This window comes from Muntiacus reevesi, chromosome 6 (assembly GCF_963930625.1).
Source record: "Muntiacus reevesi chromosome 6, mMunRee1.1, whole genome shotgun sequence".
In the NCBI taxonomy this organism is placed as follows: domain Eukaryota; kingdom Metazoa; phylum Chordata; class Mammalia; order Artiodactyla; family Cervidae; genus Muntiacus; species Muntiacus reevesi.
Genome location: NC_089254.1, coordinates 68,589,226 through 68,608,319, shown reverse-complemented (window position 1 = coordinate 68,608,319; position 19,094 = coordinate 68,589,226). Strand labels below are relative to the sequence as shown.

The 19,094-nt window shown below is 41.1% G+C and overlaps 1 protein-coding gene across 1 annotated transcript; it reads left to right on the top strand.

The window, feature by feature from the left end:
- Positions 1-246: 246 nt before the first annotated feature.
- On the top strand, positions 247-13,149 carry SRI (sorcin). The gene is made up of 8 exons (XM_065940002.1): positions 247-370; positions 1,244-1,327; positions 3,628-3,697; positions 8,614-8,657; positions 9,451-9,598; positions 9,843-9,956; positions 11,229-11,287; positions 12,940-13,149. Exons 1-8 carry the CDS (start codon positions 320-322, stop codon positions 12,964-12,966), a joined length of 597 nt encoding a protein of 198 aa, XP_065796074.1. The 5' UTR covers positions 247-319; the 3' UTR covers positions 12,967-13,149.
- Positions 13,150-19,094: the final 5,945 nt, after the last annotated feature.

The following is a 19,094-nucleotide window of genomic DNA, read 5'->3' as shown; positions in this document are numbered from 1 at the left end:
CGAGCAGGAAGAGAAAAAGAACACCCGGCGAAATGGGTCGGTGTTGGAACGTGCCATTCGTTTTGGAGGGAGGAGAACCCCAGGTGTGAATTGCTTCCCGCGTGTGAAGTCACTTACCAGACCTCGGGTTCTTGAGGGCCTGAGAAGAGAACTCACCAAAGACCCGGCGGAGCGCAGCAAGGGGCGGGGGCCGGGAGCGGAGCCTGGCGCGGGCGGCGGCCGCGGGCGCGTCCCCCCGGCCCCGGGTGGTGCGGCCCTGGGCGGTCCCCGCGGGCAGGCGGGGAGGCGGGAGGCGCTGGGCGGCGGCGCAGAGTGCAGCATGGCGTATCCCGGGCATCCCGGCGCCGGCGGCGGCTACTACGCGGGCGGGGTGAGTGCTGCCCGCGCGGGCTCGGGGCCGGGGCGCGATCCCCGGACGCCCGGGGCTCCGGGAAGCCACAGGGGGCGTCTCGGCAGGGGCGGCTCCCGGGCGCCCCCGCCCTGCCCGCCGCCTCGCCCAGCCTCGGTCTCCGGCGACCTCCTTCCTTCTGTCCCTTCTTCCCCCCGGGTTGCTGCTTGGGGCCGGGACGCGCGTAGGTTTGACCCAAGAAGCCCACCCTGTGCCTCCCGGTCCGCGGCGTGAAATCGTGCAAATGGGGTGTTGCCTTCCTCTCTGCCTTCCCTACGAGCAACAGCCATTTTAATCTAGAATGGTCCTGCGACCCACTTCTCTCTCTCTCTCCGAAAATGAGAAAAACGGGAAAGTCCGCTAGAGTCAGACATCCGGGAGGAAGGCAGCCTGGCCCTGAGTCTGGGACGGGCATCCTTTTGGGAACTGTTTCCTAAAAAGAATATTCCCTAGCCGTGACACACCTCACCCTTCCGAGGCTACACCTGTCTCAGAACGCTTTAAAAATACCATAAACGCTAGAAAAAAACAGGCAAGACAGTTCTGAGCCCTGCTGGTAAGTCGTATGGCCAGGTTGCATTCATCTCAGTAAACTGCAGGTTAATGGGGATTTGCAGAGGTTACTTCATTTATACTGATGTCGTTGTCAAGACAACTCATTTTGATCCTAGCTGCGGGTTTTTTTAATGGTAACTGGGGTGAGAATGGGAGAAAGGGGAGTGATTGTACGTAGAGAGTTAAGGGGGGGGGGGGGTAGCAAACGCCTGACAGTGAACCTAACTTTGCACAAGGCAGTGAATGGTGCAAGAATAAAACTTGGTCAGCGGATTGATGCATTTCTTCCCTGTCTTACAGTACGGAGGGGCTCCCGGAGGGCCTGCGTTTCCCGGACAAACTCAGGATCCGCTGTATGGTTACTTTGCTGCTGTAGCTGGACAGGTTAGCTCTTCCCTTTAACATTAAAGGAATTTCAGATTCTACATTTGTATTAACTTTTGTTACAGTCGGGCTTCCCTGGTGGCTCAGAGGTTAAAGCGTCTGCCCGCAATGCGGGAGACCTGGTGACCTGGGTTCAATCCCTGGGTTGGGAAGATCCCCTGGAGAAGGAAATGGCAGCCCACTCCAGGTTTCTTGCCTGGAGAATCCCAGGGACGGAGGAGCCTGGCGGGCTTCTACAGTCCACGGGGTCGCAAAGAGTCAGACACGACTGAGCGACTTCACTTTCACTTGTTACAGTCACAGGGCAAAACGACTATTCCTCTGGAAAAGAATTCCTTTGCTTCTGCTCAAGAAAAAAAAAAAGAGAAGGAAGTTCATGGGCAGTTATTTATTTTTGAATATTCAGAACAAACTCGGACAACGTGTTACCCATGCTTACGTTCAATTCAGAACTAAACTTGTGATTGAATTAGGGTCAGATTGAACACAATAAGCTAGTATAAATATGCTTTGAAGATATGTAAGGTAGAAAGATGTCTTTAGAACTGTGAATTGTCAGGGTCCAGACAGTGAATTTCCAGAGAAGAAATTCCAGGTCAGATGAACTTTAAACCTTTCTTTGTACAGTTAGAAGCATGTAGTACCATTAATTCTGTAACCTGACTCTGAGGGACATTTTCTTTGCATTGAGTTTGACTGTTAATTACCCTCTTAGGAAATGGTCAGGTAAAAACCCACCAGCTTCAAAATAAGAAAGGTCCTTCTTGCTATCAGGAAGTTAATCTTGTGGCCAGTTTAGTTTTTCTTTGCTGCGGATGCTATTACTAGGTCAGCCCTTACGTGTCCTTGTTAGATGCTGTGGTCTATTGACCCAGAGAGAATTAAGGTCAGCACCCCAAGACCTTTCACTTCTTTGCATTCTAGTTGTGTTACAGGTGGTAGTTCATCTCGTAGGAGGCCTTTTTCCTCAGCTACCAGGTCACTGAATGTACATGCTACTGTTATAATCCAGCATGTTCAAAGAGGATGTTTGTGCTTATGAATTCAACCTAGCTTTCTTTTAAGCAAAAGCTAGAAATAGCACAGTCTTAATGTGAAAATGCCTGAAGACTATTATGGGATAAAAACGTGTGACCACCTCTTAGAACAGCACTGGAAGAAATACAGTTTGAGAAACTGAATGGAAAATTGAGTCTAAAACTGAAAGAGCTTCCCCTTAAGTATCTGCTTCACCTGTTAGTGATCCGTATCTTTGAAACCACAAGACGCGGCAAAGCTCAAGTCTCTGCATTCTCAGATTGGCCAGTACCAGGAGCCATGAAAGTGACCCCACCTGCTTAGCTTTCAGCAGCTCTGGTCTGCGGCAGCATGTCCATCGTCTTTCACATTATTGATCCTGCCTGTCACCTAGATTGTATAATAGTCATGAACTTGAGGATTTAGGCATTTTATTTTAAAATCTTTAACGTGTTTCTAATTCTGACCTACGTCAGCCAGTGAATAGGCATGAAGAACCTGTCTTCCAGGTATAATTGTGATCTGAAAGAAACATTCATCATATTCTAAGCAAGGGTGATCACAGAGGCTGCTTTTTGTGGGAACTAAACTTTTCATTTACTGATGTCATCCTGTGTACCCAACTCTCCACCCCCTCAACAGAAAAAAAAAAAACTAGGACAATTAATAGAGCTTTTAATCAAATACATAAATAATTGTATTCTAAATTGCTTACTTTGGCAGTTTCCTAGTTCAGACGAGAGTAGTTCAGGATAGAAGCTAGTTGTATTCATATGTTTAAAAATATGTCTCAGTGGAAGAAACTGAATTCATCTCACTGTTTTATTAAGAAGAGGAACCTTATACTTGAGAAGTTATGCCAAGTCTAATTCAGGAATTTATAGGAAATTATGAAAATATATTGGTAATACCAAAGTATAGGTGTAAGCAGCTTTCAGACTTGGTTAATTCTTGTGTAATGATTGTTGCAAATAAAGCCTGAAATAGAATACCCACTTCATCTAGGTATTAAGAAAGGTATTTTTGGTATATGTCCCTAAATATCCATTTGTGGGAGAACCTTGAACAATTTCCTTTCTTTCTGTTACTTAATTGTTTAGGGAAGTAGAGTGAAGAAAAAGAATGCCTACTTTTGAAAGGCGTCCACTTAAAAAAAGTCTCATGCATGATAATATTCATTTTCTTTATTATTATTGGTATACTGAATGCTGAATGTAAACAAAGAACTGGAAGGTACAAGTCACTCTTGTAAATCCTTTTCCTATTTTTTTTCCCCCCAAAAGGATGGACAAATAGACGCTGATGAACTGCAAAGATGCCTGACACAGTCGGGCATTGCTGGAGGATACAAACGTGAGTTAGCAGCCCCAAAGTGTCTTGGAAATCTCTTGTATTTCATGTTTCAGATGTTACTTGTGATTATTATAGCCTTCAAAGAATCTGAGAGTTTCTGAAATGGCAAAGTTAAGAATTTCAGAAGCTGAATTTATTTCTTTTGTATTTCAAAATGCTCGTTTGAAGATAGTTCTTACTGAATCATCCCACACTACCCACCAGTTTAGTGGGTTTCTTGGATCTGGGTTCCGGGTGTCTGGAACCATTCAAACCAATAAGACATGTGACCTCCTCCTCAGAAAACGAGGTAAGGTGCTGAAATGAAATCCTCCAGGTCAGGTGTCATTAATGATAGGAGCTAACATTTGCTGCTCACTGTTTGCCAGGAGCGTATTCTGGCTCAAACGTGGTGTCACTTAGGGCTTTCAGTGGCTGGTCCTTTGCACCTGGTCCCGGGTGACCTAGTCTGCATCCTTAGTTCTGAGTAGTTGGTCCTACCCTCCCTTTTCACACGTGCCCAGTCCCACACCCCTAGTCCTCAAGGAGCCAGTTCTACACTCCTGCTCTCAGCTCTTGGCAGCATGAATGCTCACCTTGACATCCCCCAGGTCTTTGCTCTTTCTACATCAGGCTAAGTAAGATGTACCCTTCCTGATTTCTAAACTCTTTATAGTAGTCCTTCCCGCTGCCCCCTAGTTCCTCTTAGACTCCCCATGTGCTTATATTTCCTTTTGAATTCTGCACGAGCTGCAGAGGCATCTCTTACCAGGATGCTCATTCCTGGCAGGGGCTTTCTCATCATCCCACACATGCCACATGCTTCCCTTCAAATCATGTCTTGACCATGATAGAACAGCGTCTTGGCTGATATGCATGACCTACCACCTTCTTTGCCTGTTGTAAATTAGACAGAACATCTAATCAAAGTCTCAACTTCTTGGTAAGCTGTGAATTAAAGCATTCAAACTAGGGGATTTCCTGACAATCCAGTGGTTAGGGCTCCAGGCTTTCACTGCGGAAGACCCGGGTTCAGTCCCTGTTTGGGGAAATAAGATCCCACAAGCCATTCAGCATGGCCAAAGAACAAACAAGCAAACAAACAAAAAAAAAACTCCACAAACTAGAATTCAACCTGTGGACTTGTAGCGGCCATTTTTGACTGTTTGACAGGGCATAGTTACTAGATGGTTCTCTTTTTTAAACTATCAGCATATCCATTTTTATCATCCTTTGTTTTATGACTTCAGTATCCAATCACTATTTCCTAGTTGTGGGAATTAAAACAAAATAGAAACCTTTTGGATTTCTGTCATTTACTCTGGTCCTACACAAAAGAAGCCCTTTTCTCCATTAGGTTTTGTGTTTTTTTTGTTGTTTTTTTTTTTACTATTGTAGGCAGTACATTTAAATTGTTAACCTCAAGCAGTTGGGGCTGGTGAACAAAGGAGATCTAATAACAGGGTTTCCACAAGTGAGCTATGTCACAATACAGACTATTACTCTACTTCTGTTCAGTAGAAGAGGTGTGGCCAATTTTAAAATCTAACAAAGTGGGCAGTGTATTCTTGTAGAGCAGTCCCTTTGGAAATTTCCTTTGAGAAAGCCACATTTAGTAATGACCTTAGATCACCGAGTTACAGAAACGACATATCTGTCGCCTGGATTGTGTGATTAATTTGCTTGCTGTCATCTCGTTGTGAAGGCTGTGCATGCATGCTAAGTTGCTTCAGTCATGTCTGACCATTTGTGATCCTGTGGACTGTAACCGGCCAGGCTCCTGTGTCCATAGGATTTCCTAGGCAAGAATACTGGAGTGGGTTGCCATTTCCTTCTCCATGTGAGACTGTAATGACCCACAAAACCATCCTGTTTGTGAGTGTCAGAGTGAGTGTTGTAATGGAGAAGTTATGCAGCCATTGGTCTTTTTCAACCCAGTTCCCAAAACAAAAAGCACAGATGGGGATGCGGGAGATAGTAGAACCTATGGCATCTTCTTTTCTTGCCTGGAAAATGCCATAGACAGAGGAGCCTGGCAGGCTACAGTCCGTGAGGCCGCAAAGAGAAGGACAGGACTGAGCACACACAGCACATGGCATCTTAACCAGTTTAAGAGGGAGCAGTCGTGCCTAGAGGTGGTGTTGATGAGGGAAGTTGCTCTTTGAAATTATTTAAAATAGGATTAACATCATTTAAAATTATTTAAATTAGTGTTATTTAAAATAGGAGTAGCATTAGTAAAAACTGTTTCTGGAGAAAAAAAGAAATGAACAGGAGTTCTCCTCACCCAAACTAGTAAGATGTCAGTGTTCTAACTCATCAGAACTGCCTGCCCAGAATAGTGAATTTTCTCTTTTGTTCCTGCCCATCTCAGTCCCTCCCTTCTCAGACCAGATTTCTGTTCTCCTGAACACTCTCCTCCTCATAAAAGTCCTGAGTAGCTCCATGGAGCCCATATGAAACAGAAGTTAGACGGCTTACCAGGAATTCAGCCCCAGAGGCACAGCACCCCCACACTTTCCCCCCTTCTTTGCCGTCTGGACTCACTGCTGCTTCCCTTGCTCATGCAGGTCCCCAGCTTTACATGACTGTCTCCAGACATCCCAAACCTTTCCTGTCATTCACAGCTTGGCTTAAACGTTACCTCTTCTATCAAGTCTTTCTTTCAACATGCAGGAGCCTCTCACACTTCAAGATCTGGTAGTTTTTGGTGTCTCCATTATGGCCAACCCTCTTCTACCCTGTACCCTGGTGAAGAGGCAATGGCAACCCGCTCCAGTACTGCCTGGAGAATCCCATGGACAGAGGACCCCGGCAGGCTGCAGTTCACGGGGACGCAAGAGTCGGACACGACTTAGCCACTAAACCACCACCACCCTGTGCGCATGACTTCCGTCACCAGGGCAGGATCCAGTTTCACAGCTGTTAGCTCCAGTGTCCCTGGCATCCTGAGCCCTGCACATCAGGAGTACTTAACAGGCATTTGATGAATTAATGAGGATGGGAGACTGCCTAAAATGGAAAAAAAAAAATACACACACACACACCCTTATTTGTATTTTGACTTAAGAAAAATTGGTATTTACCTAAGGGATTATACATTACTTCTAATTATCAGTGTAAATCAGAAGTGTCCGTTTAAACTAATGCGTGATTCCCATAGTCAGATTCTGATCTAATTGTTCTGTGGTGATGCTGACTATACTTTTTTAACAAAGTTGTTAAGAGAGTAGATCTTAAAACTGCTCACCACATGCATCAAAGGTAGCTATGTGAGGTGATACATGTGGTAATTAACCTCCTTATAGTCATTATATACATACATCAAACCATTACATTTATACCTTAAACTTACACAATGGTGTATGTCAATCATATCTTAGTAAAGCTAAAAAAGTAATAATTATTGTTCTGTAGTATAGCCCGGATATCAGAGTCTTTTAAAGCTTTTGGGTGATTCTTGTAAGCGCTCAGGATCAAGAACCTCTGGTCTAGACTAGAGAGACTTCATACTTCCACACAACTTAAAAATCACAACAAAGAATCAGCCAACTCTTTAAAGTGTTTAAAAGTGTTGCCTTTTCTCACCTCCAAGAATTATCTCCATGGATCAGATAGAGATTAAGGGACCAAAACAGAAATAGTCTTCAACCTTTTATTTCAGGCTTCTAAACTATGCCAAACGCATGAATGCATTAAAAGTAGAAAACCTATAGTTTGTAACATTTGGAAACACTACAGCAATACGAGTTAGCCTAGTGTTTTAAATTCACTTTGTTTAAAGAATAAAATGAAGCTGGTAACAGCTGTAAATAATGTTAACTCTATGTACATCTCAATAGCCTTGTCACATGAACCTTGTCACTTCTTCCTCCTAGTTTTACACTTCTTTGTACCTAAGAATACTCCCTCAAAGTCTTGGTAAGATGCAAGGAAATTCTTTATAATTTGTTGATACTTAGGTAGAGTACTAGTAGGCCATAAACCAACAAGCGTATTCTAGTTTGGTTATCTAAGTGAGGTGTGGAAATACCCTCAAAACACCCTTGAGCCGTGAGTAAACTGAAAAGGCTTCTGAACAATGGCTATCACTGAGTGGGTCCTCTGGTCTTAGTCCAGAATGCTCTCATTTGACTCACAATTCTAGCAAGCATATTTATCTTACTGTCTATGAAAAGAGGCCATAGGCAATTTGGGGTAGGAGGTGACCATTCAATGTCTGACATAAAAGGGAAAAGAAAGAGAAACAAATGATCTGCACAGAACTAGCAAAACCAACTAAAGTCAATTGTGCGTAGGAACAAAGCCACTGTATCCACCCATTCACCGTGGTGGATATAATACATTGTGGTTCATTGTGGTGGATTGAACTCACTATATTACAGTTTCAAAGGCAAAAAAGAATATAATACTTTTTATAAACTATGTTATAGAAAACTGTAAGCCTATGCAAAAATAGAGATAATTATACAATGAATTCCTCTGTACCCATCTGTCAACAGTTATCAATGTGTTGCTCTTCTTGTTTTATCTATAAACCTAGCCATTTTCTTTTAAAGCAGATTCTAGATCTCTTAACATTATTCTACCTACAGATAACTTTAGTGCATATTTTTCTTAAAGGTAAGGACACTTTTATTCCCCAACTCAAAAGCCAAGAATCACACCTAAAAACATTAACAGTACTAGGCCATCCTTTTTTAAAAAAAAGATTTCTATTAAATTTTTTAAAATCAAATTTGGGTTCTGGAAGGAGTTCTCTCTATCTGGAAAATAAGCCTACTTCAAAGCTCCATGAATGTAGTTTCACATAAATTGAACAGCATGTAAGAATAAAAGTGTATAAATAATCATATTCCTATTAATTTGAATGTATCCAATGTAATGTGAATTTTTGAAATTGTGTTAATATGTATGTACTTTTCTTGTTTTAACAGCTTTTAATCTGGAGACTTGCCGGCTTATGGTTTCAATGCTGGATGTATCCTTTACCTTGATGGCAGTCTAGAGTATTTTATTCTGGATTTAAAAAAAAAAAAAAAAAAACCTTGAAGGAATTTGTCTAAGAACTAATATTCAGTAAACACAAAGTGACACATGACCACAGAAGTTTTCCAAAGTCATTAGCTTTTAAGATGTCACTTGGTGTGAAAAAGGAAGGAAGTTTAATAAGTAGAACATCTGTTATTTAAGAATTTGAGGAAGCATCATAAACAAACAAGTATAGACACCAGAGCAGTCAAGGTGGCTTTTTTGCTGTGACATTGATTACCCTGCATGAGTCACACTGACCTTCAAGCAATGGGGTTTTTCATATCACAGTTGTTAGACTAGTTTAGTTACAGCTGATGGTATGGTGCCTTCATCCCACCTCGTTTTCCAAAAGTGAAAACAGTGGGTCTGGGAAGGCTTACCGTGGGAATGTTAGGGCTAAAGAGGACCCTGGACAGAAGGGTAAGCAGCATAGCCTGGACCGCCCAGAAAGTGCAGACCACTTTGGTTGTTCCGGGTAGCTCACAGTGGCCTTTTAATTTCCTTGTAGTCACTCGTATAGATGATCTCTTTTCCTCACAGAAAATACATACTCAGAGCTTTTTCTCCATAGGCCTTTATTTTTATATCATTAGAGTATCTTTCTGTCCTGTTGTGACCAAAAGAATGTACAATATTTTTTTCAGCAGAAAGAACATTAAATTCCCTTATCCTTGATCTTTGATTTAATCATTAGAAAATGTTGCAAAATAAAGATGCTCTAATCCTTGATTACAGTTCAGAGAGACATGTCAGGCACAATGGGTTTCAATGAATTTAAAGAACTCTGGGCTGTACTGAACGGCTGGAGACAACACTTTATCAGTTTTGACAGTGATAGGAGTGGAACAGTGGATCCCCAAGAATTGCAGAAGGCCCTGACAACAATGGGTGGGTATGACTGATTCCATCTCTGTTCACTAGTAGCTTTTTGTTTTTGTTTTTTTGTTTAATTTATAAAACTAAGTGCTATGTTTCTATTTATAGAAATAGCACATATTCATAATTTAAAAGAGCCCTCTCCTAAAAAATTGGGCTTAAAATTATTTTTAATGTTTTTTTTTAATCCTTGAAATTGGAATTTTTTCTTTTTTTTTTTTTTTTTTTTTGGCTGGATGATTTTTCTTCCTTTCAGGATTTAGGTTGAGTCCGCAGGCTGTGAATTCAATTGCAAAACGATACAGTACCAATGGAAAGATCACCTTTGATGATTACATCGCCTGCTGTGTCAAGCTTCGAGCTCTAACAGGTGTGTCCTTTGAGATTGCTACTAGCAGGCCTGGCAAACAATTCTGTTTCCTCAGAAGTTTTTCTCCCGTGTTAAGTAATTTGCCCTTAAAATGATCCTAACTAAATTCCCTGGCAGTCCAGTGGTTAGGACAGTGGTTTTACTGCCAGGATCGGGTTTAAGCCTTGGTCAGGGAACTAAGACCTGAAGAGCTGAGCAGCTCAGGACGGGAGAAAGAAGTCCTAACTAAACTTAGTGTTCTATAACATAAATGTACCAAGCTAATTAGTAAGTTTTTGATTAAAGTATGAGCAGTAGTCTGTGATTTCTCCCTAGAACGTGAACTACTTGACAAAAGTGAAATACTGGAAAAAAGTGAAATTACCCACCGGTAGCTCTCTTTCCAAATTCCTTCTGTTGGAGAGTAATTTAAAATGGTGGTCTGTGTTTCAGATGTCCTTCTCAAATGAGGCTGTATCAATAATCTCTACTTTTCTAACTCTCCTCTTTTTCTTTCCTTTGTGTGTTTTTTCTTGTTCCATTCCTTTTCTTTAGTTTTTTTACCCTTTTTTTTTTTTAACCCTTTTCAACATATGGTTTTATAATTTTTTTGCATCCTGGCAAATTTGAGGGCAGATTCTTTTTTTTTTTTTTATTATTAAAGTAAATCCTTTTCATTTAGTAGGACAAAGCTCAAATGGATGGCGAATTTGATCATAGCTGTTTGTCTTATTAAGGTCACCATCCAGCTATGTTTGTCTGCTCAGTCATGTCCAACTCTTTGTGACTCTGTGGACTGTAGTCTTCTAGGCTTCTCTGTCATGGGATTCTCCAGGCAAGAAAACTGGAATGGGTTGCTATTCCCTCATCCACAGGTTCTCCCCAACCCAGGGATCAAACCTGCGTCTCCTGCGTTGCAGGTGGTTATGGCTGAGCCACTGGGGAAGCATCTGTTTCTTAACATATCTTTGTTACTAAGAAGTCTGAAATTCTGTACTTCAGTCACAATTAAGGAATGTCCTCAGAAGCAGCTTTTACTGGCTTTGGGATAAGGCCTTTTCTACCAACTCCAGGTTGGGAAGGACAGTTGGCCAACTTCTGCTTGCTGTGTTACTTGGCTGCATATTAAATCCATTCATATTGCTACAGTTGACTCCTTTCCTTTGGCCTTTTGTTTCTGTTGGCTGGTTGTACAATTTGTTACTGCATTTGAAACTCAGTGCTAACATAATTAAAGATTATGATTTCAGATGTTCTAAAAAAGCTAATAAATTTTACTGTTGTGTTTTACAGACAGCTTTCGAAGACGGGATACTGCTCAGCAAGGTGTAGTGAATTTCCCATATGATGATGTAAGTCTGAGTAAATTCGTAACTGAGTAAAAAATACGTACAACAATTGGGCATCCCTTTGAAGCTGTCTCTTTAGAGCATCTTAAGGATCCCAGAGTAGTTAAGGCTTACATGATCAGGAGTCACCATCCAAAATTTATTAATTTCATTTATTTGTCTTATCCATAGACCACCGTTTGTTGCATTAAACAACTTAGGTCAAGGCCCAGCTTTTCTCACTGATTAGCTGGATCACTTAGGCAGGATTTGCTCAGAGACTATTTGAGGAAAGAAAAAAATGCTGTCTTCACTAGACTGTTGTGAGATTTCAATAAGAAATGTCCTTGAAAAACACCACCACGCAGATGTTGTATCTACTTTTGTCTCCTTTACACAAATCTCCTCTGTCATTGAGAAATAACTTGCATGGCTCAAAGCTGCACTTGGCATGTCTGTGTTCTTCATTGAGGACAAAAGGCCCAAACTTAAGTCATAATTTAAAACAACGTATTTACTGTACAGCCACACTAAATGTGTCAGGACACAGACACATAACCAGTGTGAGCATAACCACGTGCTGTCTTTGATGGCCTTGGTTGGATAGACACAGCACAGCTGGGGAGATGTTTAGGTGCGTCTCCATTTTTTGTTCAGCCATTGATAAACCACTTTTAGAATGGGCATCACTGTGACAACTAAAAGGTTTCTCCATTTCAAAATACAAACATGCACATATTTTCAGCTGCAGTTAATGAGTACACTTTTAAAAGGCTGTTGCGTAAATGTGTCTATTTCTTCTGCTTAAAGGTGTGTTCCCACAGTGTGCATTAACTTCTCAGGTAACAGTCCCGCTCCGTTTCCAAAGATGGAGAGGCAGCCTGTGGGGTGGAAAGTGCAGAGGCTACAGCCTCTCACGGGGCCACTTAAGGGATATCTATCTGAATGTCCTGACCCGAGTTCCCTTTTCCCTGAAAGAGGGAGTGTCAGCTGGTCCTTGCAGGAACGCTGTAGGAATAGCAGTGTCCAGGGCCTTGATGGTGGTGGAAGAAACCCAAAGAAGACTGCAAACAGGAGCAGAAACTATTCCTGTGTTTGACAGTGAAGCACACTTTTCACAGCAAATAACTGGTGCTTCCACACTCAGGTTTCTGAATTACTGGAGGAGGATCAGATACTCTGTTTTTGTCACGCTTTTCTGAATGCTGTTTCTGTCCATATATTGACACACATGAGTATTTTAATTAAGCAGATTTTAAAGGAATAAACTATTTTAAAGGCAGTCCGGTAGAATAGTGGGGGTAAGACTGCAGTTCTGAAGTCCCCATGGGTCAGAACAGTATAAATTCCACTGTTATTTATATTTGTGAGTAGGTGCTTTTGACCATGATCACATTTAGAGTGAGATATTAATTTGGAATTTAAATAATTCTTTAGGCATTAAGGTAGCATCAGCTTCCTTAAGAAGGTTTGATGTGAGAAACCCTCTGGATCTTATACTAGAGTGCTTCGTTCAAAAAATGAACCTTTCAACCCATCATTTACTCTTATTTTTAAAACTATTTTTTTTTAATCCACAATCCAGATGAGAATACCAAAATGTAAGCGGTGTAAGAATGAGCAGGGGTGTATCATGTTTTGGGGTCTGCGGTGTAACACTGGTTTCTCTCTTGCAGTTCATCCAGTGTGTTATGAGTGTTTAAATCAGGAGCAAGCTGTATGAACATAATCCACATCCCGACTGGAGTTCTCCTCTGCTCTCTGCCCTCAGCAATTGTGTGCAGACTTACACAGCCACTTTTCCTTAGCAGCTCTTGTAAAGGTTTATTACTTTATGTATAACTGAAGTTTTTTGTTTTGATAATAAATGCTTTGAGATGATACTATCATAAGATCCAGTCTGTTAAACACCATTTAGAACTTCCTTGAGCCACTGTCAATCAAGCCTTATTTTCTTGCTAAGTCTCTTTTATGTAAATTCAGGTGTGCCAGTTGTTTAAGGCACATGATGTATTTTTCATTGTAAGATACTAAAACCTTTTCATCAGACTACAGCTGTTGTCCTCCCCTCTTTTAGAAGGGCTTTTACATCAGAGTGAAAGCTTTATAGGTGAAGTATTCTTATCATGTAAATGGCTTATCTTCACTTGGTGCATTTCAGTATTTTCCAGGTTTTCTATAATGCATGCACTTTCCTTTTACAATCAGAAGATGCTAATTTTTAAAATAGTGATAACATCTATTTTGATACACCATGTGTTCACACATATTAAACAATACACACAGCAGAAAGACTGGAAAGAGTATACAAAAATGTTGATGTGACTTCCCCTGGAAATCAGAATCATGAGTTCATTTTCCTTCTTCCTACTACTTTTCCAAATATTCTCTACTAGCAATTATTGATACTACATTTATATTAATAGTAGACTTTGTTTTAATTTTAAATCATATGCTTTTAAGTAAGATCTGAATTCTAATGCTGGCCGTGCCTTTTACTAGATAGGTGGTTTGATCATTTTAGATAATCTCAGAGCCTCAATTTCCCCATTTTTGGAAACATAATACTTACCTCATGAGGTAGTTGAATATGAAGTAAATATGAAAAAGTGTTGGCATAATAAGCATCAAAACCTTTGTGTTTCTTAAATTTAAAGCTGGCCTGGTTTGTTCTTTTTAGCAAAAGAGTTTAACAGACAAAACAAGTTAGTCTCCCTGCCAGCAGTTCATCTCTCAGTTTAGGGAATTACCATTGAGATGACCAATTAATTGTCAACAGATGAAAAATAAAAGATTTTCTAAGCATCTTTAGCCTTATCCCACTAATTATTTTTTCAAATCCCATGCTCTCTATCTATATATATATATAAACACATTTAACAAATAACTTAAACTCTAACTTATGTATTTATGTCATGTAATCACACCCAGGCTACATCTCAGAGTGTGAGTCAGCCTGCTTTATACTAATTTCATGGGAAATCTAGGTTTCATCCCAGATATACTAGTAGTTCATGAGGTCACAAAGCCTGGCTTGAGCCTGAGCTGTCCAGAAAAGAATGGATGGAGGCCCAGGAGGCAGGGAACTCACCTTCAGAGTCCCAGCACCTGTTGGCTTCACACTCATCGGGATCCTCTGGAAATCCTGGTTTAAGGCAGTGGTCATTTCCTAGGTGACTGAAGTGGTAAGGAAGAAGGCCTTTTCTGTCCAGAGGGCCTTTCTGACCAGATTTGAACCATCCTGCTTGGTAGGTCCTGGGGTGTGCTGCATCAGTCATGGTTCTGAATCTGCTTTGGGGTAAGAGCTAAAGTTTTATAAAACTGTGTCTCTCTGGAATACTCAATTCAGTTTTAATTACTGATAGAGCAAGTGTCCATATCTCCACTTCTAATTTCCTTTTGAAAGCATATATCCTGGTCTTCAGTATGTCTCATGAAAGTTTCCTTCCCCTTGACAAATTTGATGTATCTATTCTAGTCCTACAGTTAGAGCCACACTCTTCAATACAAGTCAATCTTGTGTTGCCTTATTTCTGTTTTATGTTGCATTCTGTTTCACTCATTAGATTCACACATCCAGTGCAGCCTTGCTGCCTTCTTCAAAACTGTTTTTGGTCTATTTTCCTTAGAGCATCTAGTTGAAGCATAATGAAGCTGTGAGCTCAAACTTGAATACTTCACTAATATAGAGAATTGATTAAGTTTCTCAAATCACCCCAACTCAAGATTTAATACTGGAGATGAGAGCTTTATCCTGGTGTGTCAAGAGATTTGTGATGGTTAAGTACTTACAGCCCTTTCTGAGCACTTCCACACCAACGTGGCTGCAGGAGGCTTGTGCATCCCGGGCGACAGCTGGCATAGATTTGCACCACAGCAGTCACATTTCATTAATCACAGCTTTCGCTCCTGTTGAGCCAAAGATGAGTCTAGACTCCACTTTAGTGTGATGTTCCGGGCAGTGCCACCAGCCCATGACATGACATGTGAGCAAAAACTTCTGCTGTCTCTGAGCTAGACTCTGCTTGGCTGAGTGTGTTACTGTTTCAGTGTTTATCTTCATGGATTGTTATATGCCTAAAATATTTATGGACATGAATTTGTGCAAACTCCGGAGATAGTGAAGGACAGGGAAGGCTGGTGTGCTGCAGACCATAGGGTTGCAAAGAATCAGACATGTCTGAACAACGACAAAATATTTAAGTAAAAGAAACGGGGCTATATATAGTCACCATACCAGTTTTTAGTCTCATGATAAATATACAAACCCTTAGTGACTTCTGGTTTTCTCACATTAAAACCGTATTTTGTGGGTGGGACGAAAGGAAGGGAATATATGTATATTTATAGCTGATTCGTATTGCTATACAGCAGAAACCAACACAACATTGTAGAGCAATTATCCTCCGATTAAAAACAAATTTAAAAAACAACAGCACTTTGACTACTTATAACTGCTTTTTCCCTCCACAGACTAGGAGCTGAAGGCAAGTAAACTGCACGTGCCAGGGTAAAGACTGGTGGGTGAAAGGGCTCCCCAAGAGACTGTGAACAGGCTGGTGGAAGAATCTTTTAGGCAGTGAATTCCTGCACCTAAACTGAACCCATCCAGGATGCAGTCTGACACAAGTGAGCTCATTAAATAAGCATCACTTTCCCGGGCTCTAGGATAGAATACAGTAAATGGATCCTTATCAAGGTGAGGGAGAAAGTGTTCCTGAAATAAGGCAGGAGGATAAATAGAGAAGACTCCATCTGTCATCCAGCTGGGATAATTGTCCAACAAAGTAACCATTCAGACTCCACTAAGGGATCATGGTTATTTCTCCCCATGCAGATGGCCTATTATTCTAGGACACCTTGAAACAGGAAAGAACTGCCAGCAGTATCCCAACAAAGCTTCTGAAAGACAGTGACTGGGAGAAAAACGGCATTACAGGGAGTCATCATCAAAATAACATAAATCTTTTATTGAAAGTCACTTTATTGATGTTACAATGAGAATAACATAGAAAACCGTGGTACCTTATTAGCTTCAGAAGTGAATACTAATAAAATTGTGCCAGAAATTTGAATTTTAAGTTACAGTGACCTATAAAAACAGCAAGGTTTTATTTACCTACAGTAAAACAACTTTATAACTTGAACAGCCATGAAACAAATCACACTTGATCTGGAAAGCAGTTGCCATATATTTCAGTTGCTGTTTGCCAAAACCCTATAGTAACGTTTAAAGTAGCTTAAGAACCCGAAGTGCAGAGTAGCAGAGAGAACAGAATGTTAAAATGAAGCCAAACTATATACACCTAATTATCTGATTACCAAAAGTGAAACTGTGCTGCCATTAACACTTTCCCATAAAGTGGCTTCCACTAGCTGTAGATGGGACATTACCCCTTGAAGATGACAGATGTGGAAAACAGTAGTGCAGACCTACATTGGCTAACATATAACTGCTATGTTTAGGTAAAAAAAGCTGTTTCTAAAGGAAGCTGTATTTTTGTGATGCTAAATTGGAGGGGCAAGTCTGTTCCACCAAGTTAAAAAAGGAGCACATGCTTATTATTCTGAATTAACATTTGCTAAGCACTTTTGAAGTTAGTGTTAAAAAAAAAAAAATTGTCTTCCATACATGACAAAGATGTTGGGTTATTTTTTCCCATTAAAAAGACTGGCTATAGAATCACAGTTTGATTTTGTGCTGGATTAAAAAAGAAAAGTGGGGTTTCTCATCAGGCAGTGATACAAGTGTATAATTTAGCAAGGACTCTTGTATTATCACTGAATCAATGTACTAATTTCTATCAGCACTTTCTGTACAGTGTCATCTGGTATAACTTAGCACCGCAGTGTTTAAAGATTTGGGGGCTATTTGCATTTTTAAGGGCTTGATCATCAAAACACCAATCCACATCTGAAACTTCATAAAATAAGAAGCTAAGCCCTAAAGTAAATATTGATTGATATTATATGCATATGTATTTTCAACTTGAGAGGAAAATGCCCTTTTCTTCATAAACTCATAAATTCTTCAAAAAGTGTATTGATGGTTTTGTAAGCACATTATCTTAACATTGCTAGTCTCATTGTATGCCTTTTTTGTAAAAAAAAAAAAAAAAAAATACACTTTTTCTCTGCTTTTGATTTGAGGGATACCAAAATATGAAATGATGTCCTTAAGCCAAACCCTTGCAGCCTTTAAACACCTCCAGATACCATACAGGTTTTATGAAAAATGCAAAAGGGACATGCCACACCAGTTACTGGCCCCTTATGACTGGACAATGAGGACCACACAGCCAATGCTCAGTAAAACTACAAAGCACACAGATCTGCCCTAATCACCCAGTACACACCGCCAGTGGCCAACCTGTGCTCTTCTGAGCCCTCCCTGAGGCTCTCCATACTGCCCCTCCCCAGGGCTAACTGCCCCTCCCCAGGGCTAACTGCCCCATGACCTCCCAAGGCTCGCTGTTTCTTGCCTGCCCTCCAGCCTGAAACACACCCTGAGAACCAATTTCTTGATGACGTCCCAAGTTGCACAATCCATGCCCAGATGCCAGCGGAAGGCTAAACGTGCCTCTCTCCCAATTCTGCGCCCCCAATGGTTCCGCAAGTGCCAGTCCAGGCAGAGGGACTTACCTCCATGACAGTGAAGGTTCCTAGTCAGGAGAAAAGCTCTGACAGCTACTGAACGGGGAGCGACTTTGGATGTAGAAAGGGTCTGGAAGCATCTGGCAAACCCGCAGTCAGAGTGCTTATGGTTTGTCAGATTCTGAATTAAAAGGACAAAAATACTGGGCAGCTTTTTGTTCCGTTTCCGACTGTTTTCTCCTTATAAACTGAACCAGAAGATGCTCCATTTGAGGTACTCTGACAAGCTGATAAGCAGAAATACCCGATTTCTAAGGTCCCACTCTGTTTGCCCTGCCTCTGCAGGCATGCTGGAAAATACCTCCTGGAATTAAAAGCACCTGCCCAGGGCGCATATGCTATGAGCATGCGCCAAAGGCTCCCAGCAGGTGTTGCTGCTTCGGGCCACCCCCCTCAACTCCCCACCCCACCATACAGAACCGGGTAAATTGCTGCCTGTCAGCTAATTTTCAGGAGCACAGTCTCAGCACCTCACAATCTCAGAAACACAGGAAGCTGTTCGAGAAAGTTCTTAGCTGTCTCATGCTGGAGGAAAGTTGCTGCCTCTAAAATCCAAGTAGTCTTATCCACTCAGAAAATATCTCAGAGGAGAAAAAACTTAAAGGTTGAGCCTCCAATTAAGTCCTGTTCCATAGAAATGTTTTTGCTTCGTATATTTTAAGCTAATAGAATAAATTTTTGACTCCACTTACGCATTTATCAGTTTTAAAGGAAACAGATGGGGGCGGGGGGATAGATACTTAGGAGCATTAAAAAGTATGCTGCAAATGGGAGTCAGACGTTTCCTGTAAAATTCTTGTCAATTTACCAACTAGTACCTTTGTATTTAAAATAGGCTGCCCAGGGACTTACCTGGGGACCAGTGGTTAAGACTCAGCGCTTTTCAGTGAAAGGAGCACAGGTTCCCCCTAGTGGGGAAATGAGGTCCTACATGCCGCTTGGCCAAAAAAAAATTTTTTTTTTGCGGTGTCCTAGTAGGCTGTGGAGGGGCTAGCCTGTCTCCCTTCATTCTCTCACTGCCTTTATTCAGTGGTTCTCTTGCCATATTCCTGGCAAGCTACTCAGTAAATTCCAGTAAGTTCCTTTTCCTTTAAATTTAAGTAACATAAAATGAAATAAAATAGTCTTCTCTTTAGGTAAGTATTTATTATCACGTTGAATAACACAAGGAAATATT